Below are 24,342 nucleotides of genomic sequence, written 5' to 3' on the forward strand. Positions count from 1 at the left end.
CACTTACGGTCTTGGTGTACAGAGTTTCCTTACCACCATCACCACCAAAGTGTCCAAGGATGCCCCACCCAGATTCTAAAGGACACATCCACCTACTCAACTCTTAATTTACAGTTCTCTATTTTCCAATTCTTACAGGATTAAAAGTTGGGAAAAGGGAACCAGTAATAGTATAATGGATAGGGTGTTTGTTCTGCGTGCACTAACCTGGGTTTGATCCCTGGCACCCCATCTTGGTCCCCGCAGCACTGCCAAGATGGATCCCTGAGTGCAGAGCTAAGAGTAACCTCTGAACATTGTTGGGTGTGGCCCAGACACAAAACAAAAAAATCAAATTACGTTAAGCTATCCGTTCTTCCTTCTCTGTCTTCCTATATTTATACCTTCAATTTATATCGTTCTCCCTAAATTTACCTTATTTGCTCCTATTATTCTTAGAGATGAAGAAATCAATGATAGAAGACACCAAAAACATTTTTAATAAGCTTTTAAAAAGAATGATATTTTCCCCTCAAGTAAGAATAAATATGAGGTTGTGAAGTACGGGTCTGAATGAGAATCAGGTTTTTCTCTGATTTTCTTTTCTTTTCTTTTTCTTTTTTTTTTTTTTTTTGGTTTTTGGGCCACACCCGGTGACGCTCAGGGGTTACTCCTGGCTATGCGCTCAGAAGTCGCTCCTTGCTTGGGGGACCATATGGGACACCTGGGGATCGAACCGCAGTTCATCCAAGGCTAGTGCAGACAAGGCAGGCACCTTACCTCTAGCGCCACCGCCTAGTCCCTCTCTCTGATTTTCTTTATGGTATTTTAATAAATTCAGACTTCTGTTCCTTCTTACAGCATATGTTATCAGGAGTGTAAGTCATGCTGGAACTTGTATAAACATATTTCCTCTTGATTAGTCCTTATAAATATCTCTGAGTGATATTTATTTATCCATTCTGATATGGCATGTGTTTTTGAAGTTTTCATTATTGTATTTGAATTCAAGTGGATTAGAGACACTATATAGCTTAGAAGAGGCGAAGCTTTATGTTATGAGGAGCATCTAGTCTTTGAGTTGGTGCTAATAGAAAAGGGGGATAGATTTTAGTTTAATTGGAATGAAGTTTGACTGGCTTACTAGAAAATAAGTTATTACTAGTATTACTAAAGTGTGGTGCCTAAGTCATTTAACATTGTCAAGTAGGTAATTTATTTTGAAACCTGTTCTGAACAGGTAACCGTCGCTGGCCTTGGCTTGTGGTGTGTAAATGTGTACGTGTGCACTTTATTTTTTGAGGGGAGGTGGCGATCATGGAATTAGGAGTCTGGAGATCCAAGTGCCATTCCTGATTCTACCATATTAAGTCATTTAACCTCTGACACTTGATATCACCCTGATACAGGTTTAGCACTTAATAGTTTTCAAAGTGCTATTAAAGTACAGGGTTGAATCTGGAGCCTAGAAACTGCTGGGCTTAAATTCTAGCTCATGAGTAAAAAAATTTCATTATGCTGGAATAACTGATCCTCCACCTCAAAAAGTAGACGATTTTTCATGGTGCCTAATGAACAAAACTTCTTAAAAACGACTTTGGTTTACTTGATAATATCCCATTGCCACCGCACTGACTACTGTTTAATTGTTTTTATCTCTCTTTAATGCTGCCTCTTAGTATACGCTCCATTCAGCATTCAATTAGCATGCCTGCTATGAGGTAAAGTATATATTTTAATAGACTATAGTTGATGTAGCATTGTCTTACTTTTCTAGATGCTCAAATCAAATTGTTCTAAAGTCTGGAAATAGAAATTTGTTCTAAATAAGCTTCATGTGTAACATACCAGTTTTCAACTTCTCTTCCTTTAATGGAAAGATGATTGTAAGAGATTTATTAGTGATTTTAAACAAAGGATTTATTTCTAATTTTGTAAATGTGTTAAAGTGTTTATATCTGAGGTCTGTTTAGGTTTTTTTTAAAGTGAATATTACTCGTCTACTAAACCTTCTATTTTAATGGATGTGTTTTTTGTTGTTGTTGTTTTGTTTTGTTTTGTTTTGTTTTTACCACCCTTATCTGCATTTGTTTGTATTTTCTTCGATTTCTCTCCATTCTCGCCTGTGTCATTTAATTCTCTACTCTTTGGTCATTGACACTCGCAAGTAGTCCATTTTAACCTTTGTTAAGCAGAAGCAGTATATGCCTTTAGCTTATTGCATGTAAACATCATGGGGGCTTGTTTTCTCCTGCTCTCTGGGCTCTGGCCCTAGATTTTCTGATTCTGTAGGGGTGGGACGGAATTGAGAATTTGACTGTTGTCCAAAAGGTACTGATGTGACTGTGACTATCCTGGGGAACCACACTTTAGTCATCTGCCCATTATCATGGTGGGAAGGAGGAAATCCCCTATTTTATTTTTTTCACTTTTTTTCCAGCTTAGTGTTGGTTTGTTATAAAAACAGAGAAATTCGTGTGTGAACCATATAGGTTTTACAGCTTCTTTAATATGGCCGAGTGGTCAGATGAGATTCTGAAGGCCCTAGAGTGCTTCTGTGGGTTGAGGCTGCTCTTTTGGGTCTGTGGGACCCTGTTCTTGTGCTTATTCCTTCCCTTTGTTCCTGCCTTTGCTTTTCTTTTACATTGTTCCTAAGAGCCATAATCTCTCTTACAGGATTGTTCGTACCATGAGTTCATGTGGCTGCCTTGCAATATTAACTGATGGTAAAAGGTCTCAAGGATAGTATCATAACCAAAATTAAATTGATGTCATATTCTTTTACTGTGATGGGTTGAAGAAGTCACAGAGGTGATACCTTCTGGGACTTTTTTTTCCCCTCTTCTCACATCCGTCCTTAAGTCTGTCTTTATCAGAAACAGGCATCCATCGAAACAGAAACATCATTGTAGGAGTTTGTAGATATTGATACTTTTACATATTAATTCATTGTGTATATACCTGTACATATATAGCATAAACTTTGCTGAGTTAAGAACATTGTACAGGATACATACAATTGATGATATTTTCAAAATCTCTGTGGTTTTTTTTTTTTCAGTTTGTAATCTTACTTGTTTTTCATTTCTTGCCATAGGAACTCCCCAACTTTCAAATCATTTGAAGAAAAAGTTGAAAACTTAAAGGCAAGTAGAAAATGAAGAGAATTCTTGACATATCTGGCTAGTACCTTACCTTTTCCCAGTTTGAATAAATGACTCATGTTAGCATTTTCCTGAAAATATTTAAGGAACTTTAATCAGGATGTACATTAGTAATGGATATTTAAACTGATGTATTCTCTCTCTCTCTCTCTCTCTCTCTCTCTCTCTCTCTCTCTCTCTCTCTCTCTCTCTCTCTCTCTCGGTATAACACTCTGCAGTGCTCACGAGCTATACTATTTGTTCTATGCTCAGATTACCCCCGTTGGTGTTTGGAGACCATGTGGTGCTGGGATCAAACTTGTGCCTCATGCCATGCTTTGCATGCACTTGGCCCAGTGAATTACTGGCCTTACTTTTTCCTGGGGACCGTGGGATAAGGTATTTCCAAAGTGGTGCTCAAGAAGTGGGTGCTGGGCCGGAGAGATAGCATGGAGGTAAGGCGTTTGCCTCTCATGCAGGAGGTCATCGGTTCGAATCCCGGCGTCCCATATATGGTCCTCCCGTGCCTGCCAGGAGCAATTTCTGAGCCTGGAGCCAGGAATAACCCCTGAGCACTGCCGGGTGTGACCCAAAAACCACAAAAAAAAAAAAAAAAAAAAAAAAAAAGAAGTGGGTGCTACATGAGCAATTCTCCACCAACCCAAACACAATTTAGTGCAAAAACCCAAGGATGCAAAGCTACTTGGACCCTGTGGTACCAGGGACACACAGACCTATTAGCAGTATTGAGGGCAACCAGAAGTGCTGAGGGTACCTGATGATGCCTCAAGGACTTCCAAGACTACTTTCAGTTATGCTCAGGGGATTAAGTATAGGCACTACATTCTACAAAATACATTTGATATATTTGGTATATACACTTTGGTATATTTTTGGTATATTTGGTATATACCTTTGGTATATTTTTTGAGTATATACAGCATGGTAGCAAAATGCAGAAAATATCATTAAAAAATCTTTAAGTTTGGGGCTGGAGCAATAGCACAGCGGTAGGGCATTTGCCTTGCACACAGCTGACCAAGCACCAATGGTGGTCTGAATTCCTGCATTTCCAACCTGCCTGGGGCGATTTCTGAGCACAGAGCCAGGAGTAACCCTTGAGTGCCACCAAATGTGACCCAAAAATTAAAAACAAAAAGAAACAAACGAACAAAAAATCTTTAAGTTCGTTGCTTTTTGCTTTGTTTACTTTGAATATCTTTGTAATGGAACAAATATTTATATATTTTTATAGAAAATTTAAAATAATATAGGAAAATAAGCAAAAATAAAAATTATCTCACACAGTGACATATTTATAAATATTTGTATAATACAATACTGCTTTTTAAAATATTTAAATATTTAAGTAACATTTGATTATGGGCTATACCCAGCAGTGTTCAGGCTTACTCCTGCCTGTTTGGGGATTCCTACTGGTGTGGCACAGGAGACCATATGAAGGTACCAGGGATCAAATCCAGGTTTACCAGGTGATTGGCAAGTGTCTTATCAGCAGTAGTATCTTTTGTAATATTTTTCTCCATGATTATTTTAATGACTTTTGGTGTAATGGCTATTTTTAGTATCTTCTTTGGTGTCTTCTTTTGTGCAGAGAATGATATCAATTTGCAAGTTTTTTTTATTTTTGTTTTGAGGGCCACACCTGGAAATGTTCCTGGCTTACCACTGGGTTTGCATTCAAGGATCAGTCCTGGCGATGTGGATCGGTGGGGACTGAACCCAGATTGGCAGTGCACAAGACAAGTACTCTCCATGCCATACTCTCTCTCCAGCACCTATAAATTATATTTTAAGATTATACTTAAAATCACAAAATTATCAACTCTTAAGATCACAGTCACCTTAGGTATAGTTCCTATCCATAAGGTTAGTACTAGATTGTGGTTAATGCTGCCAAATTACTTAAAAAATTAATTTTAGGGGCTGGAGAGATAACACAGCGGTAGGGCGTTTGCCTTGCATGTGGCTAACCCAGGACGGGCCTGGGTTTTATTCCTGGCATCCCATATGGTCCCCCAAGCCTGTCAGGAGCAATTTCTGAGGTCAGAGTCAGGAGTAACCCCTGAGCGCTGCTGGGTGTGACCCAAAAACCAAAAAAAGTATTTAAAAAAATGTGAATGAGGGGCTGGTGACGTGGCGCTAGAGGTAAGTTGTCTACCTTGCAAGCTCTAGCCAAGGAAGGACCGCAGTTCAATCCCCCGGCGTCCCATATGGTCCCCCAAACCAGGGGCAATTCTGAGCACTTAGCCAGGAGTAACCCCTGAGCATCAAACGGGTGTGACCCCAAAAAACAAACAAAAAAACTGTGAATGAAAGTTTATATACTCAGTTCTTCCTAAGATAACTCTGATAATTATGAAGTATATATTTTAAGGATTAAAACTGGTAACTTCACCGTTACTAATAATGTATATAATTTCAACATGAATATTAAGATTTAGTCTCAGAATTATAATCAATTTTTTTTTTTTTTTTTTTTTTTTTTTTTGGTTTTTGGGCCACACCTGGCGGTGTCAGGGGTTACTCCTGGCTGTCTGCTCAGAAATCACTCCTGGCAGGCACAGGGGACCATATGGGACACCGGGATTCGAACCAATCACCTTTGGTCCTGGATCGGCTGCTTGCAAGGCAAACACCGCTGTGCTAACTCTCCGGGCCCATAATTACATATTTTTAATGTTCCTTTGGAAACCTACAATAGAAGTAAACTTCATTAAAAGAGAACCCAACACCGAGAGTGATGTATTATTCTCATACTGTTTATACCATGCGTTAAGTAGAAAGAGTTAGAATGCTTTCACTGTGCCTAGGGGGGAAAATATATATATTTCTTTCCTTTGTTGTACTCAGTAGTATTTCTTGAATAGAGGTACCTAAGTGAACAATTTAATGGAATACTAAATGTCATCCGAAAGTGAAGCCATTTTGAAATGAAAGGCCTTACTGATGAAGCTCTTTAGATAGATTTCTACTTGTCTACATTGAACATCACAATAATACTAAATTCTGTCTATACACGATGAATTATGTATTTCACACATAAAATCACAGAGCTGTTAAGATCTTGACTCATTTGTTGCTCAAAGTACACTTATAATCGCTTTATGCAAAGCCAGCTAACCGTACCTTTCATGATTTTTTCCTTCTTTTTTGAACTTTCTAAAAAGTCTAGGGTAGGGGGAACTAAACCTGCTGGTGGGGATTTTGGAGAAGTCTTGAATTCGACTGCAAATGCTTCTGCCACATCGGAGTCCCTTCCAGAACAGACGCAGGAGAGGCCATGAGATTTCTACCTTTGTTCTGCAACCCACTGCCAGATGCTGCGTTCGAGATCCAAGTACATCTTGTCAACATTCATTGCCATGAATTTCCACCAGATGTGCTTTTTATCCAGCTTTACAGATTTCTTTTTGACCAAATAGTTTCTGGGTTGAAGTAAATAAAGTTATCTTCACCTGTCACTGAGAAGTCTTTTAATGTGCACTTAAGTCCCTTAACTTAGGAAACAACATTGCGGAAGCCAAGGTACTGCCCAGACACACTCATTAGAATATTCTAAGAAGCTGTAAGTTATCATATATGCTTTCCTACTTTTGATGTTTTGGGTCTGGATACCAGTTTGATCTTTTTCTCCTATATCTTTTTTTTTTCTTTTTGGGCCTCTGGATATTTGATTTCTCAATAAGATTGTTCTTTGAAATATTTTCAGTCCTGGTGATTGAAAGTTGGGACATATTTTTCTTTCCTTTCAAATGAAAATTACCAGCTATAAAAATGTTTATGAAAGATGATGATATTTTTTAGTATAAGTATCTATCTTGAGTATCTGAAAATACCAAACTAAATTGGTTTGAGAAACCATTTGTTTTAATTTTATAAGTGACAGCATGTATAGTACTCAACTCAGGTGACTTTCCATTGGGATTTTTAATCCTTGTTTATCACCGATTGTGACAGTGACCGTTTTACTACATTGGTGGTTGTACCTTTGGTTTCAGTGCATTTTTTTTTTTCAGATTAGAATTGTAGCTTCAGAATAAAATGACAAGATAACATTCTGAGTAGATAACATTCTATCAGTAGGCTGAAATATGAATGCTTTCAGCAAATGTTCAATTTTTTTCAAGAGCCTAAAAATCTTTAAAAATCTAGTTAACTATGAAAGTGCAAAACTCAATCACATTAGGGAGCACATGACTACGCTCATTTAATTCACTTAACATTATTTAAAACAAGCACACAAAGTCCTATGACTAATAAATAGAAAACAATGTATACTAAAGTATTGGTGATAACTATTGAGGATTTAACACGTTAATAAAAATTAGCTCGTTTTTCTACTTGTATTCGGTGTGTTAAAAATTCTTAAGTGTTATAGTCACTGCCCCTAGTTTGAAAGCTGAATGTCATGGCTAAAAACCAAAGTCTCCTACAGTATCTGCATAGAAGCCAAGGTACTCTATTAATCTAATACAGAGGTCACAAAATTAGTTGACGTATATTCTCCCTTTTCAGAAAATGATGTCTCTTTGTTTCCCTGGAAATTAACTTTTGGTTTTTGGGTCACACCTGGTGACGCTCAGGGGTTACTCCTGGCTATGCACTCAGAAATCACTCCTGGCTTGGGGGACCATATGGGAATCGAACCATGGTCTGTCCTAAGCTAGCATTGGCAAGGTGGTTGCCTTACCACTTGCGCCACCACTCTGGCCCCAAAATCAACTTTTTTTAAGCAAACAAATAGAAACTGCCCACCTGTTGCACCCAAGATTATTCATGTTCCTCTGGAAATTCCTGTATACTATGGAAACACTATTGGAAACATTGATCTAATAGTCACTTAACTTATCACCACTACTTTTTCCTTATGTTGTGGAAGGCCTATGATGTCTTATCTGGTATGTATCAAGTTGTGATTGTTTCATTGTTTATGCCAAATGTTGATGGCCAAGCTTGGAGTGACAATAAAGCATTTTTAAAAGCATGACTAGGTTTACTAGGATAAATTAATGTCAAAAAATCTGAAAAGCCACAAGTATTGTTATAAAATAATATGCTGCCATTCTTGATTGCTAGCGCTTTTGTAAGCATTTTAGATGCAATTGAAACTATGCTTTACATGTGAAAGGTTTAATAAATTCTGTGTGCCAGTAGTATAGGTCTCAATATTTATTATGACACCAATGGTCTGTAAGCAATTTTTTTTATTAGATACTCAACTGGTGTCAATCTGAAAAGAATATTTTCTGTCGTCTTTCTGTACTTTAAAACACTATTATATCATATTTACATATTATAAATTATTTCCTTGATTTGAAGGCATAGGCTGTTGAAGAGTTATATCAGAGAGACAGATCTGTAGAAAGTTGTCTTTTTGTTTCTGTTTTTGTTTTTTTTTGGGCCACACCTATTTGCTCAGGGGTTACTCCTGGCTAAGTGCTCAGAAATTGCCGCTGGCTTGGGGGGACCATGTGGGATGCTGGGGAATCGAACCAGGGTCCTTCCTTGGCTAGCACTTGCAAGGCAGACACCTTACCTCTAGCGCCACCTCTCCGGCCCCAGAAAGTTGTCTTTTTAAAGAAATACCTAAGCTAACAAAAATTGCTTTTATCTACCAACATCTCTTTCATTTTTCTTAAAATCACATCTTTTAATAGATTTGTTTTTGGGTGTTCTGTCTTGTTACTGACTCTTTAAAATGTAAAATCAAGAATGATGGAAAATTTTTTCAGTCGAGTACAATAGCCCTAAATCTCCTTACTCTGTGAGCAGAAATGGGTAGAGGTAAAAAGCAGGTTTGGGTTCTATATGTCTACAGGCAATGGTTGTGACAGAAGAAATTAGAGGTTCACTTTTTAGACATTTACCTACACATACTGAAAAATGCTATGACTTATTGCAGAGAGTTCTTCGTGAAGTAGTGAAGAATAAATAGGAATGAATTTAGAAAGAGAGACACAAGTTTAAAAATAGTAAGCAAAAGAGTTGTAGAAGATTCCACAATATAAATTCACAGATAAAAATATCTGGAACACGCTACTTACTGCATGCATCGTAAAGGTGCTGACCATCCCATTATGGGTCCTATTTGGCATTAGGGGAATATAGCAACTTGCTAGAGAGCACTCAGGTACATGGACTGGAATAGAAGAAAATGTCCCCTGCAATTATCCAAAAGAATGTCCTTGCTGTTTGTGAGAAATCAAGCAAGCTGATTATTTGTCTGATTGAGACCAAAGCAGTCAATGGAAAAATGTGAGTTATCCTGTTAGTAAGTCACTGGACTAGAGAAGGAAACAATTTGGAATCGCTGCTTTTAAATCTGTTCATCAAGAATTATACACTTGTCTATTTTTTTTTGTATAGTATTTGAAACCAATAAAAAAAATTCTATCATTTGGGCATGGGTTCTTTGTATTACCTGTTTGATGAGGGAAGGGATGAACCTTATCCCCATAGTATCTCTGGAGTGTATCTTTGATGTGAAAAATTACTGTTAATTTCTAGATTGGGATCATTGTATTAAAAATGAAAAAACTTGGGGCCGGAGAGATAGCACACCAGTAGGGCGTTTGCTTTGCACATGGCTGACCCAGGACAGAACTGAGTTCAATTCCCAGCATCCCATAGGATCCTCTGAGCCTGCCAGAAGTGCTTTCTATGCACAGAACCAGGATTAACCCCTGAGTGCTGCCGGGTGTGGCCCAAAGTACCAAAAAGAAAAAAAAAAAACAAAACACAAAAAAACCACCCTTACATATTATCAAAGGACAGTTGTAAGTGGCTAGTGTAAGTATGCCAGAGGAAATGCTGCATAAGACTATATGTTACAATCGTATTTTTTTAACACACTTTAGATGAAAATTTTGGTTTTTGATAGAAAAAGGCATTTTGCCATTATTTAGTGAGTTTCCCACTGTAATTAAACGTAGAGATGATGTTGGGTGGGCCAGAGAGGTGGCACAGGCAGTAGGGCGTCTTCCTTGCACAAGCTAACCTAAGACAGACCACAGTTCGATACCCCAGCGTCCCATTTGGTCCCCCAAGTCACGGGCAATTGCTAAGAGCATAACCAGGAGTAACCCCTGAGTGTCACCAGGTGTAGCCCCCCCGAAAAAAAAAAAACAAAATTATGTTGGGTTACATTGAATGTAAGGATTATCTCTTCAGTTATCTACAAGTCTTTATTTCAGTTTCCATATTTTGATAACAAAATAAATCAAAACAAAAATTTGCCATCCTCTAAAAGACCTGTGTGAGCATGTCACTAAAATTATCACCACATTTTGTAATGTAATTTTGTTACTAGTAAAGTTGGTGTGGTTAAGGTTTTTCTTGCATCATAAAAAAACAAACTTTTGTTTGAATTTTTTATACATTTTAATTGCATCGCTGTGATATACAGTTACAAAGTTGTCCATGATTAGCTTCAGTCATACAATGCCCAAAAGTGCACATTTCCCACCACCAGTGACCCCAGTTACTCTCCCCCCACCTGTCTCCACCTGCCTCTATGGTAAGTGTTTTCCCCAGTTCTTTTTTTTCTCTCTTAGCCACTGTTGTTTGAATATTTTGAAGTGGCTCTGGTCTTTCACCTCTCCACACCATTTTGAAATACTTTCAGGCTTCTCATGATGTTCTGTTAGCTTAATTCTTTTTTCTAGGTTTTCATGAGTGCTTAAGACAACTTGTTTTAAAATCATCTTCTGGGGGCTGAAGAGATAGCACAGCGGCATTTGCCTTGCAAGCAGCTGATCCAGGACCTTAGGTGGTTGGTTCGAATCCTGGCATCCCATGTGGTCCCCCATGCCTGCCAGGAGCTATTTCTGAGCAGATAGCCAGGAGTAACCCCTGAGCACTGCCAGGTGTGGCCCAAACCACCTCACACCCCAAATCATCTGCCATTTACATCTAGCCATTAAGTATTGGATATTTTCTTTTTTTTTTTTTTTGGTTTTTGGGCCACACCCGGTAACGCTCAGGGGTTACTCCTGGCTATGCGCTCAGAAGTTGCTCCTGGCTTGGGGGCCCATATGGGACGCCGGGGGACCGAACCGTGGTCCGTCCAAGGCTAGCGCAGGCAAGGCAGGCACCTTACCTCTAGCGCCACCGCCCGGCCCCCAAGTATTGGATATTTTCATTCATTTTCCAGATTTGTTTTTTAATTTTAAACTTTTTAGTTTTACATCCAGTGGAGCCCAGGGCTTACTCCCGGCCCTACACTGAGGCCTTACACTCCTGGTGGGATTCAGAGGTCCATGTCATGTGCCAGGGATTAAACCCAAGTTGGCCAAGTGAAAAGTAAGCTCCCTAACCACTGTACTATTGCCCATCCCTGTAACTTTTTGTTGTGGTTTTCATTTGAGGGGGGTGTCATAGCCGTGCTCAGGACTTACATGTGGCTCTTTGCTCAGGAATCACTCCTGGTAGGACTGGAGAATATGGGGTGCTGGTGATCAAACCCAGCAAGGCAAACACTTTGGCTCCACCTTAGGTTTTAGTGATTTGCAAAATATTGGTAATTGAGGTTCAGACATACATCAGTCTCTCCATCAGTGTAATTACTTCCTTATGGAAGGATATGGCATTGTCACCATTCTCCAGATACCACAGCCAGTGAGCAGGACACTAGGAATCATCATCTTTGCTATTTGCTTTTCTCTTAACTGTTATGATACTTAAACAAAGCAGAATATATTTTTCAATTTTCATATAGCACCATGATTGATAGTTGTCCAGGTATTCAATGTCCCCACACCAATCTCAGTCGTATGAGCTGCCCTCCCTTCACCAGCACCCCCAGTTTCCCACCTACCACTCAAGCTTGCCCAATTAGCAGGCACAAAACTTTATTTCACATTTTTTTATAACAAAAAGACAAATGGAATTATGAAAAAATATCAAGTCAATTTGTGACAATTTTATATCAAATTGGCGTCACTAAAGTTGGTTTCATTCACGCTTGGTGGGCTTTATGGAATTTTCCCATAAAATTGTAATGTTAGAGTGTTCCTCTGCATTGTCAGTACTATGTATTCTAGTTGTTTTGACAATAGTAAAGGACTAATTTGCTAAACCAAGATGGAAGACCTGATGCAAGCAGAGTAGGAACAGATCCCTAAAATGTCTGAAAGATGTGATAACAGTGAGATAAATGTGATAACTGAGCTAAATGTGAGAATAGCTTTAGATTAGATGCTTGCTTAGGCAAGGACAGGATTTCTCATTTAAGGTTTTTGTTCTCCCCCAGTGAGAGAGCTAACTTAAAATTTTAAGCTAAACTTAAAATCAAGTTGGTAGGAACTTAATACATTAAAAAAAATAGATTTGTCCTCAAATGCCTGTGTCACAATCCCTAAGAGATGTCCCATCTGAGGTAGGATATGGATATGATAATTGGATTTCAGAGGTGGGGCCATCGGAATGTCATTAGTTCTACATGTACCTATTTTATAGTGAGGAAACCAATCCACATTAAATTGACTTGTCCTAGGTAAAGATTAGAAAAGTCCAGAAGTAGTAGATTAGGGGAGGGGTTAAAGTGTGGAGTACTGCTTATGCACTCTGGTTTTACAAATTCATTGTAATTGCCAACACTTTAAAAAAATTTTTTTTATTGAGATGAGGTCATTGTGTATTACAAGTCTTTCACAGTTGTATTTCGGGTGTTTATTAACAGTGAATTTGGACCATTTCCACCACCAGTGTTGACCTCCCTCAACTATATGCATCCCAAATCTCCACCTCTAGTCCCCAGGACTACCAGTGTAACAGGTCCATTTTGTGTTTAACTTATTATAGTTTGTGTCTCTTGATTCTGTTGATTTTGATCGCCAACACATTTTTGTTGTTGTTGTTTGTTTTTGGGCCACACCCAGTGATGCTCAGGGGTTACTCCTGGCTATGCACTCAGAAATCGCTCCTGGCTTGTGGACCATATGGGATGCTAGGGGATCGAACCACAGTCCATCCTGGGTCAGCCACGTGCAAGGCAAATGCCCCACCACTGTGCCACCGCTCCGGCCCCGATTGCCAACACTTTAATGAAGGAAAGTAGCAGTAACACCAGCCCTAGAAAATAATACAAAAAAATTGTGGTGAGGATAATAAATGATAAAAGAGCCAACAGGGAAAATGTAGGTGGAGTAGTAGGCATTCTTAAGCTCCTTACTGGTTTGTAAGCATTAAATCACAGTTGAGTAATCAGTACGTAATCCACACAAATATGCATCATCTTGAGGCTAGTGTACTTCTAGTACTTTTATAACTTTAGTTGAGTATAATCTATAGCCAAAGGCATTTAAATAGGTGCTGTAGTGATATAAAAATTCCTTCTTTTTAGGGGCCAGAGCTGTGGCACAAGTGGTAAGGCATCTGCCTTGTTGTCCACAGTAGCCTAGGACGGACCATGGTTCGATTCCCTGGCGTCCCATATGGTCCCCAAGCCAGGAGCGATTTCTGAGCGCATAGCCATGAGTAACTCCTGAGCGTCACTGTGTGTGGCCCCAAACCCCTCCCCCCCCCAAAAAAAAACACCCCAAAATTACTTCTTTTAGGACTGGAGAAATCGCATAGTGAGTAGAGTGCTTTCCTTGAAAGTTGACTAAAGTAGGTTCTGTTCCTAGTATCCCACCCAGGTGGTCTCTGATGCTCCTCTCAGAGTGATTCCTCAGTGCAGAATTGGGGTAACTGTTGTGACCCCAGAAATCAAAACGAACAGAACTATTCCTTCCACAAATGTATTTGCAGATGGACTGCTTCTTTGAATGCATTATGTATTAATACTCAAATTCTGGGTAGAACGGAAGTGGAGGGTCTTGGGCACTTTGGTGGTAGAGGAGGTGGAGTAACTTTGGACATCAAAGCAAATAAGGTTCAAACTAACTTGCCAAATAAAAGACATTAGTTTATTTGGTATGTTTTAAATACTCAGACTGGGTGTTTAAAGAGTGGACAAATTCTGGGAATCAACTATAGAGGGAGAAATGAGGGAGAAAATGAAGAATGAGGAATTTCTGGGATGTTTTGTCACATCCCTAAATTTCTGAAAGGGAATCTTGGTAAATAGAGGTGACAAAAACAGCTCCGCAATATGACATTTAAAAAAATGTATTTGGGCCCAGAGAGATATAGCACAGCGGCCGCGTTTGCCTTGCAAGCAGCAGATCCAGAACCAAAGGTGGTTGGTTTGAATCCTGGTATCCCATATGGTCCCCCGTGCCTGCCAGGAGCTATTTCTGAGCAGACAGTCAGGAGTAACCCCTGAGCAACGCCGGGTGTGGTCCAAAAGCCAAAAAAAAAAATTTATTTTATTGAAACCATTGTGATTTACAAAGTCTTTCATAGTTGGGTTTCAGACAATTGGTTTCAGGACCAATCCCACCACCAGTTTCACTCTCCCTCCACCATATTCTTAGAGTGGATCCCAGGCCACCAGCCTGCCAGTATAACAGGTCCATTTACAGTATAGATCTTTAGGGTTTGAGTCTCTAATTCCACTGTTGTTGACTTTGACTTGAATATTTAGTTCTATCCTTTATTTAAAATTTTATCTTCACCAATGGGACTGACACCACTTAGCCTCTGGCTCTCATCTTTTCATATTTGTTTTTCTGTTTGGGCCACGTCTAGCAGCACTCAGGGGTTATTCCTTGCTCTGTGCTAATAAATCACTCCTGGCAGACTCAGGAGACCATATGGGATACTGGGGATCCAAACCCAGGTTGGCTGAATGCAAGGCAAATGTCCTAACCACTGTTCTATCACTCTGGGCCTCCTTTCATATTGTTTTTCTCCTTTTCCACTAAGTTTTCTTCTCTGTTATACTCCGGGGCCAAGGGTGTTGGAGACAATTCCCATTTAGACCATTTTATTTCTTCTTGGAGTTATTCTAATACCACCTATAAGTGATATCATTTTGCATTTATCCTTCTTCTGACTCATTTCATTTAACAGAATCTTCCAGTTCCTTCCCTGTTGCAGCAAATTGCATGATTTCATCATTCCTTACAGCTATGTAGTATTCCATTGTATACATGTATCATATTTTCATGATCCACATGATCATCTGTTTTTGGACATCTGATTTGGACTGATTCCAAATCTTAGCTATTGTACCAAGTGCTATAATGAACAGTAGTGTGCATATATCCTTTTTGATGAATATTTTTCTATCCTGGAGATAGATACCTCAAAGAGGAATAGCTGGGTATTATGGCAGCTCAATTTTAAGTTTACTGAGAACCCTCCATACTGTTTTCAATGGGAGTTGGACCAGGCAGCATTCCCACCAGCAGTGGATGAGTTCCTTTCTCACCATTGGCATCCTATTGCAAAGTGAATGGCCTGACCACAGAAGAGACGAAAGAGAACTGGTTTCAGGATTCTGCAATAGTTTGTGAAGCCCTACTATGTGTTTTATGTTAGGTATCCAACAGTAAGGCCCTGCTCCCAGTGTTTTCCAAGTTGGAAGAGTAGACGCAAAGCAAAATTATTTTAAGCAAACTTCCTATCTAGTATCTAAAGAACTACTAAATAACAGAAACTAGGGAGACCAACTTAGAATTGGAATTCTATTTCAAAGGCAATCAAAAAAGATCTCAATTGAGCAAATAAAACAGGAAGGCGAGGAAACAAGCTAGAGTCCTCCTTGGGGTGCCCAACAAATATCCTATTAAAATTTATTCAGGCGAGGCCAGTGAGGTGGTGTTAGAGGTAAGGTGTCTGCCTTGCAAGCGCTAGCCAAGGAAGGACTGTGGTTCGATGACCGTGGTTCGATTCCCCAGCATCCCATATGGTCCCCCCCAAGCCAGGGACAGTTTCTGAGTGCCTAGCCAGGAGTAACCCCTAAGCATCAAACGGGTGTGGCCCAAAAAACAAACAACAATAAAAAATTTATTCAGGCTAATACCCAGGAGATGTGAGGGAGGAGAATCTTCATTCAGCATCTCAAAATTCATTGACTGCAAAATGTAATATAATAATAATAATAATAAATTCATTTACTGTAAATGTTAAACAGGTAATTGCCAGCAGCGAATCACAGCCAGTGGTAAGGCATCTGCCTTGCCCACACTAGCCTAAGACGGACCGTGGTTAGAGTCCCTGGCATCCCAAATGGTCCCCAAGCCAGGAGCGATTTCTGAGTGCATAGCCATGAGTAACTCCAGAAAATTCAGTTCTGCAATTTTAATTTTTTTTAAATTTAATTAGTTTTGTTTTACAGACCCAACTGTTATATTGATTAAAAAATATTTTTAAAAGTATTTAAAAAAATCATACCTGAACATGAAACCCAAAGTTAACCAAACAGAATCTATACCTAATCCACAGCAAGCTCTACAAGCGGGGACCAGTTGCACTAGTATTTTGGGGGGGTAAAGGAGGGAGATATGGGATGCATGCCGGGAACAGGAGTGGAGGGAGGATATCATTGGTGGTGGGAATGCCCCTGATTCAATGTCATTACATACCTTAAATATTACTGTGAAAGATTTGTAATTCACTTTGGCCACAATAAAAATTAAAAATAGTTGTGTAGTGGTAAATGATTTTAAAGTTGTGAGAAAAAAATAATCACAGATTCACAGTGTGTTTCAATGATAGATTATTCAATGATAAATACAAATTTAAACTATGTTATTAATAATAAACATTTATCATGAATAAAATCAGTTTATTAATAAAGCATTTATTTATAATAAAAACCATTTTATGAATGATAAATATTTACAATAAAATAATTTCATTAATAATAAACATTTATTTATAATACAATCATTTTATTAAGAATTAAATCATTAAATTTAAATAAATAAAAATATTCAATGATAGACAGTGATTAAGAGTGGAGTTTCAAGCACAGAGCCATGTAGCCAGGCATCCATTCACCATCCCTTCTCGGGGGCCGCTTGCTTTGGTCCAGGCCAAGCGCGCACAGACAACGTCACTCTAGGAGGGGCGGGCGGGGCTCCGGAAATCCCGCCCCGTGACCCCACGCATACGTCAGGTCAAGGGTCAGAGGTGAGTCATCATGGCGGCGCTGTGTCTAACGCGTCCCATGGCCTCCAAGAGGCACTTTTCACGCGTTTTCTTCTTCTCCCGACCACCGTGTCGGAACACGGGCACGAAAAGCGAATCTGGGGGTGAGGATCCCGATTCCACAGCATCGAAAACGCGCCCCGGAGGTTTTGCGAGCGCTCTGGAGCGGCATTCGGAGCTCGGGCCCAGTCGAGTGAGTGTTCGGGCGCCACCGGAAGTGGCCTTGTGCCTGGCTTGGCTGCACCTTGGGGACCACGTTTTGGGGGACAGCATTTTTGGAGGAGGCCTGGGACTCTCCCTGCATGGTGGGTGGGGAATCCAGGTTCAATCCTAGCTTCTTGGCCTGTTGAGGAGGAGCTGGTGTCTTGTCTTGATCTCCCCAGCCCTCTTAGTTGTACTTTTATTTGCTCATTCATTTACCTGCTGGATCCTTGTCTGCTTTGCAAAGTGCACATCCTTCTCTGGGGTGATTGATGGAAGGGGAACCTCAAGGGAAACGCTGTTGGGGAGGCTGGAAGCAGGGCTCTAGTTGACACGTGCATGCCTATGTGTGTTTGTGTTCGTGTGGGGTGTGAACACTGTAGTTGCACTGGAATTTGGTGTAGGGTGGTGTGTGTGTGTTCGTGTGTAGTGAGCACACTGTAGTTGGTGTAGGGTGGTGTGTGTGTGTGTGTGGAAGGGAGGAAGGGAAGGGAGGGAGGAAGGAAGGAAGGAAGGAAGGAAGGAAGGAAGGAAGGAAGGAAGGAAGGAGCGAGCTGAAATGAAATTACCTTTAACTTAAAAATCCATGCAATTTCTCCTAATTTAAGGACATTTACTAATGTGCTAACTTATGAGTCTAAAGCAGGAATCCTCAAACATTTTAAACGGGACCAATTCACTGTTCCTCAAACTGTTACAGGGCGAGACTATAGTTAAAAAAAAAAAACTATGAACAAATTCCTATGCACACTGCACAGACTTTATTTTGAAATAAAAAAACCAACAAAATTAAACATGAATAAATGCAATATTTAAATGAAGAATAAGTAAAGTTAAATGAACAAACTTAGCAGTTTTTCAATGGGAACTATAGGCCTGCTTTTGGCGAGCTGTAGATGAGGACTCTTGCCCAAGACTGAGGAGAGTTAGAGAGTGCGGTGCACATCCCATACAGGCGTACTTAGGGCCTGGTTGAGTCGGCAGCTACGCAGGACAGGCAGTAGTGGCAAAAAACGCTCGACTGGGCTGGTAAATGTCCTTTTGGGGGGCACATGTGGCCCATGGGTCATGGTTTGGGGACCCCTGGTCTAAAGTGTAGCTTGACCCTTTGTGGTCACACACACAGACACGTAAAAAAAGCCGAAAATATGACATCATTATTAATTTTAATGTTTTTTGAAAGTCTTTTACTGGCAATGTTTATGTTGACAAGTATAAGAGATTGTTTGCTATTGAAAGTTACCACCCTTCGTCAGTATATGTTTCACTTCACCAATGTTCCCTTTTCTCTTCTCTCCTCCTTCCTGCCTGCTTCTGGGCAGACATTTCACTTCTCACTGTTTCTCTCTTCCTTTTCTTCCCTTTGACATTATGGTTTGCACTATTGCTAATGAAGGGGTACCATGTGTATCTATTTATCCCCTTAACACCCTGTTTGAGTGTACCATTGTCATAGTGGACCCTTTTTTACCCTAACTGCAACTTCAGCTCTTCGTTGCAAGCTTCCTGCCATAGACTCTTCCTCCTGGCCCTTATATCTATTGTCTCTAGATATTATTGCTATTCTGTCTTTTATTTTCTAATGTTCCATAAATGAGAACTATTATTTTTATATTTATCTTTCTCCCTCTGTTTATGCTCATTTCACACAGTATGATACTGTATTTTGTGCTCTATAAGATGCACCTGACAATAAGTCATAGTTTTTTGATGCTCTCCTCCCCTGCACTCAGGTGTCAGCTCCAGGCAGCATTCACTCCATAAAATGTACTGGAGTGGAGTGTGTGTGTGTGTGCGTGTGTGTGTCTTACAGTACAAAAAATACGATAACCTCCTATTCATGTCTAAGAAAATTTCATAACATCATCTTTCCTAATAGCTGCATAGTACTCATTTTGTCGGTGTACAATAGTTTCTTTAGCCAGTTCTCAGTTCTCAGGTACTTGGGTTGTTTCCAGATTCTGGCTATTGTAAATAGTGTTGCCACAAAAATAATAATGCAGAGGGCTTTTCTGCATGGTGTTTTTGGATTCCTAGTGTATATCCCTAGGAGTGGTATTGCTGGATCATATAGAAGCCCACTTTCTAGTTTTTTTGAGGAATAACCATATTGTTTTCCAACAATATGAGCCAGTCTACAGTGAGTCAAGGTCAGTAAAGTCGTAGAAAGAAATGCTGAGGTTTGGGGCTTAGGTATTAGTCTAATCAGGAGAGGGGAACCTTTATTCTGCCAGGGCCACTTGGATATTTCTTTTTTTCTTATTTGGTGGGTATTTATTTTTTAATTTTATGAAGACAAAGATGCAAAGAGAAAGGACAAGGTGAAGTTACAGTGGGAAGACAATCACCCATAAATAGAATTCTCGTTTTTTAATATCATTTATGGACCATATAATATAGACAGGTGGGCTGCAAGCAGCTAATGAGAAGCATCTGTCTGGGTCCGTAGGTTCCAGGACCACTGGATTTTGTTGACCTGTGTAATCTACAAACCCAACTTTCCCCACTGATGCAGATAATGGTCAGGAGGAAGAAGGGTAAGGCAGAAAGTTCAGGTGGATGATTCACAAAGTAAAAGGTTTTTTGGAAAGTTTCATTTGGGGTATTGCTCACTCTTGGCAATGCTCAGGGGACTCTATGCAATGCTGGGAATCAGACTAAGGATGTGCACGTGCAAAGCAAGTGCCTTAACCTGTTCCTATCTCTGGCTCCCACATGAATATTGTAACCAAACATTTGAGCTAAGTTCCAGAGATCTATAGTATAGGCCATGGGTCTTCAAACTTTTTAAAGTGGGGGCCGGATTACGGTCCCTTAAGAGAGCTGGAGGGCCGGACTATATGAGCTACTAATTCCTACTCACACTGCACATATCTTATATATATATATATATATATATATATATATATATATATATATATATATATATATATATAAAATGAAAACCATTTATAAATAAACAGATCACGCACCAGTATTTCAATGGGAACTATGGGCCTGCTTTTGGCTAATGAGATGGTCAATGTCTGGTTCCATATTTGTCACTGCCAGCCATAACAAGTGATGCAAGTGGGCATCAGTTAATCTTGATCTGGTTGGAGATTTCAGATGTTTCATTCTTGAAAAAGTCTGTTCACAGGCATAAGTGCTACCAAAGATGGTTACCATTTTGAGTGCATGGTTCCTGATATTTGGATATACACTGAGTGTATATGCTGGCAGGTATCTTGGCAACCAAATAGCGCTCACTGCTGGAGGGCCGGATCAGACTCCTCTGCGGGCCACATGTGGCCCGTGGGCCATAGTTTGAAGACCCCTGGTATAGGCAGTGGGAAATACCACTGTTCTTTCTGGAGAGTTGTAGATCCATAGATATCTATGCTCTCTTTATGCCTGTCTCTTTTTCTTTGGCTCTCTATAATATTGAGCTATTCCTGTCTCTAGTTATTTGGTTGAGTGTAGGGGCCAGGCGCTTTTCATTTTGAAACCAGAATAACATATTCTTGTGTTTAAGGGGCCTGACATTAATAAATAATTATTTACTAAATATGTATATTTTAATGTCAGGTGCCTTTAACCCTTTGAAAAATATTTTGATTCCTTAGCTCTCCCGAGTTACTTGGAAAATAATCAGTCCACTTGTTAAACTGTATTATATGGCAAATGACCCATTTTATGGCCACAAGGTGGCGACACAATTCAGCAAGATTTACTTTTCTGTTTTGTTAATATTCCTGTGTTTTCCCATAGAGGGCAGCAAATTCATCGAGTTGAAAACAGTTTTGTTTTTAAGGCCAAACTGCACATGATCTAATATAGAAAATAGTATTTTGCTAGTTTGTTTATGTGATATAGAAAAGTTTTAGCAATGATAGGGGGCAAATAGTTTTTGTCATTTTTTTTTCATGGTTATTTCTTGTTGCTATTTTTTATTTCAAAATGCTGGATTTTATTTGTTTATTTTTGAGCCACACCCAGCTGTGCTCAGGAGTAACTCCTGGCTCTGTGCTCAGAAATTACTACTGGCGGAGCTCGGGGGACCATGTGAGATACTGATTCTAGAGATCGAACCCAGGTCGACTACATGCAAGGCAAATAAGACATATATAAATCAGACATTTTTCTCTATTCAGAATACTGGAAAAAGTGAAATTATTAAGGTGTTTTATGCAATATAAAAGGGAAATACCCTTTTTTTAGTGTAAGGATTTAGTTTATGCTTGTCTGTTTTTTGGGGTCATTTCTGGTGGTACTTGGATTACTCCTGGATCTATACTTAGAATCAATCCTGTCAGTGCAGAGGGGGTCACCTGCCTCACAAGTCAGGGACTGAACCTGGATTGTCCACCTGCAAGGCAAGCACCCAATCTGCTATACTACCACTTTGGCCCCTTTAGTGTACGTTTTAAGTGTGATAAGTTCATGTGGTAACAAAATTAGATGGTTTGATTTAGTACTTTGTTTTTCTACTGATTTATAATGACAACTTTAAAGGTTTCAGTTTTAAAAAAGTAATATTTTCTGGAACTAGGAGATAGCCAGTGACTTGGGTTATGTTCCTGGCACCAGATTCTCTTCACCCACCAAGGCCTCGTCCTTGGGTTGTGTGTTCTTGCAGGAATTAAGTAGCACCGCACCCTCAGATCCTAGCATTGAATTGCATGTGGTTGGTGGGATATCAGCTTGGAAGTCCTCTTCCCTTCAAAGCCAAACTGATATTTGGTAAAGAACGTTGAAAAACATTTCTGGTTTTGACCATAGTGCAGGCTAATTTTACTGTTAGGAATCCTAGAAATAAATACAAGTAAATATAGTCTGAAATTTTTTGCTTCATATTGGATTATATTCAAAGGAAATGACAAGTTAATAGAAAAACAACAAAAAGTGCTGAAGAAAATATGCTGGAGTTAAGGCGTTTGACTTGTACATAGTTGGCTCCTATATGGTCCTTGGTATTGCATATCATTCCTCCAGTACTTCAGTACTTCAGCAATGATGCCTTAACAGTCAGGAGTAAGCCTAGAGCATAGCCTGGACTCTCCCAAAACAATGAAAAGGCTATTACATGGACATAGTTCCTACAATTTTGTGCTTACAATTATCTTATCTAAAAGATAAGATGAGGGGTCTGAGCGGTGGTACTAGCGGAGGCATCTGCCTTGCTTGCACTAGCCTAGGATGGACCATGGTTCGATCCCCCGGCATCTCATGTATTACCCTAAGCCAGGAGCATTTTTTTTTTTTTTTTGGTTTTGGTGTCACACCCGGCAGCATTCAGGGGTTACTCCTGGTTCTATGCTCAGAAATCGCTCCTGGCAGGCTCGAGGGCCATATAGGATGTGGGCATTCAAACCACAGTTCTTCTGCATGCAAGGCAAATGCCTTACCTCCATGCTATCTCTCCGGCCCCTAGGAGCAGTTTCTGAGTGTATAGCCAGTAGTAACCCCTGAGCATCACCAGGTGTGGCCCCAAAAACAAACAAATTAAAATAAAAAATAATATGAATATATTCTGGACATAATTTATGTTTGAGGTGGATTTAAGAACTGATCATGCCCAGTGAGACTCTTCAGACTTCCCAAGCAATGTACTTTATTCTTAGTGTTAAGAACAGGGTGTCTCAGTATGTCTCAGTCCACTGGGCACCTTGTGTCTCTTCCTAACTTCTTTTGGGTAGAAAGTGAGTGCCAAGTATCGAATCTAATGCCTTTCACTGAACTGAATCCTAGACCAGTTTTCTAAATTTTGCTGAACTATTCATTTTGCTCAGAAATCTTGCTCCCTCTGTTTAATCTATTGAAGTATTTTTCCTTTCAAAGACTGTATTAAATGTCCCTGTTTTGATTACATTAATATTGCATCATGATTGCCTAAATTTGTTTTTTATTTATTCGCAGTAAGTAACAGGAATAACGGAAACAAATCATGAGCTGGATTTGTAGAAATTTGGGGGCAAAGTAAGCAGTGTTGATTTAGTTTAGATTTGGCCTCCCTGTTTAAATTATTGGACACTCTGTTGTTGATAATGAGTAGTAGACTAGGCCAGAGGATAGCAGTTCAACAAATCATCTCTGGCCAATAATCCAACTTGATGGTTGGGTTCTCGGAGAAGCTATACCAGTATGTGCCTGCCAGGGCAGAGAGAATTTTAACTCAGTGAAATGGAGATGTACATTCAGATAAAAATCTGTACACATCTTTTCCTCAGTCATCTTTCTTCTCAATTTCTGATTATTCAGAAAAATCATTAGCCATCTCATACTCAAAAATAGAGGCCCTTATCTTAGGCCATCTTTTTTTAGGTGAAATGATCATCTGGGGCTTCTGGGAGACCTTTTTTTCTTTTACCACTGCCTTTCTGGGCCACCTTAGCTTATGCTATAATTTACCTCTAGAGGTCTGGCTCTATATTTTTGTCCATTACAGGCATTGTGAAGTACTACAACAGGTCAAAAGCTCAAGTAAGAGTTATTTTCTTGGTACTAAAGACCAGTGATAAAGCTCTATTTTGTTTTAGCCCATGGTCAAACTGGCAGTTTGGGGCAATTTTAACTCGGTTAGACAGAAGATTGTCCAAATACAGTATTTCTTGCTTCCCATGTGCAGAAGCTCACTGGGCAATGTACTTTATTCTTAGTGTTAAGAACAGGGTGTAGGGGCCGGGCAGTGGCGCTGGAGGTAAGGTGCCTGCCTTGCCTGCGCTAGCCTAGGACGGACCGCGGTTCGATCCCCCGGCGTCCCATATGGTCCCCCAAGAAGCCAGGAGCAACTTCTGAGCGCATAGCCAGGAGTAACCCCTGAGTGTCACAGGGTGTGGCCCAAAAACCAAAAAAAAAAAAAAAAAAAGAACAGGGTGTCTCAGTATGTCTCAGTCCACTGGGCACCTATAAGGATCAGCATTTTTTGTGAGTTTGTTTTCTACTCTAACATGCTTGTGCCTTGTCCTGTGTCTGG

The 24,342-nt window shown here is 39.7% G+C and overlaps 1 protein-coding gene across 1 annotated transcript in view; it reads left to right on the forward strand.

The window, feature by feature from the left end:
• TPD52 (tumor protein D52) overlaps window positions 1–24,342 on the forward strand; it is a 130,322-nt gene that overhangs the window by 21,450 nt on the left and 84,530 nt on the right. The window contains 1 exon segment of the mRNA XM_049782044.1: window positions 3,077–3,125. Coding sequence (XP_049638001.1) covers window positions 3,077–3,125 — 49 coding nt within the window.

Source organism: Suncus etruscus, chromosome 10 (genome assembly GCF_024139225.1).
Source record: "Suncus etruscus isolate mSunEtr1 chromosome 10, mSunEtr1.pri.cur, whole genome shotgun sequence".
NCBI classification, from domain to species: domain Eukaryota; kingdom Metazoa; phylum Chordata; class Mammalia; order Eulipotyphla; family Soricidae; genus Suncus; species Suncus etruscus.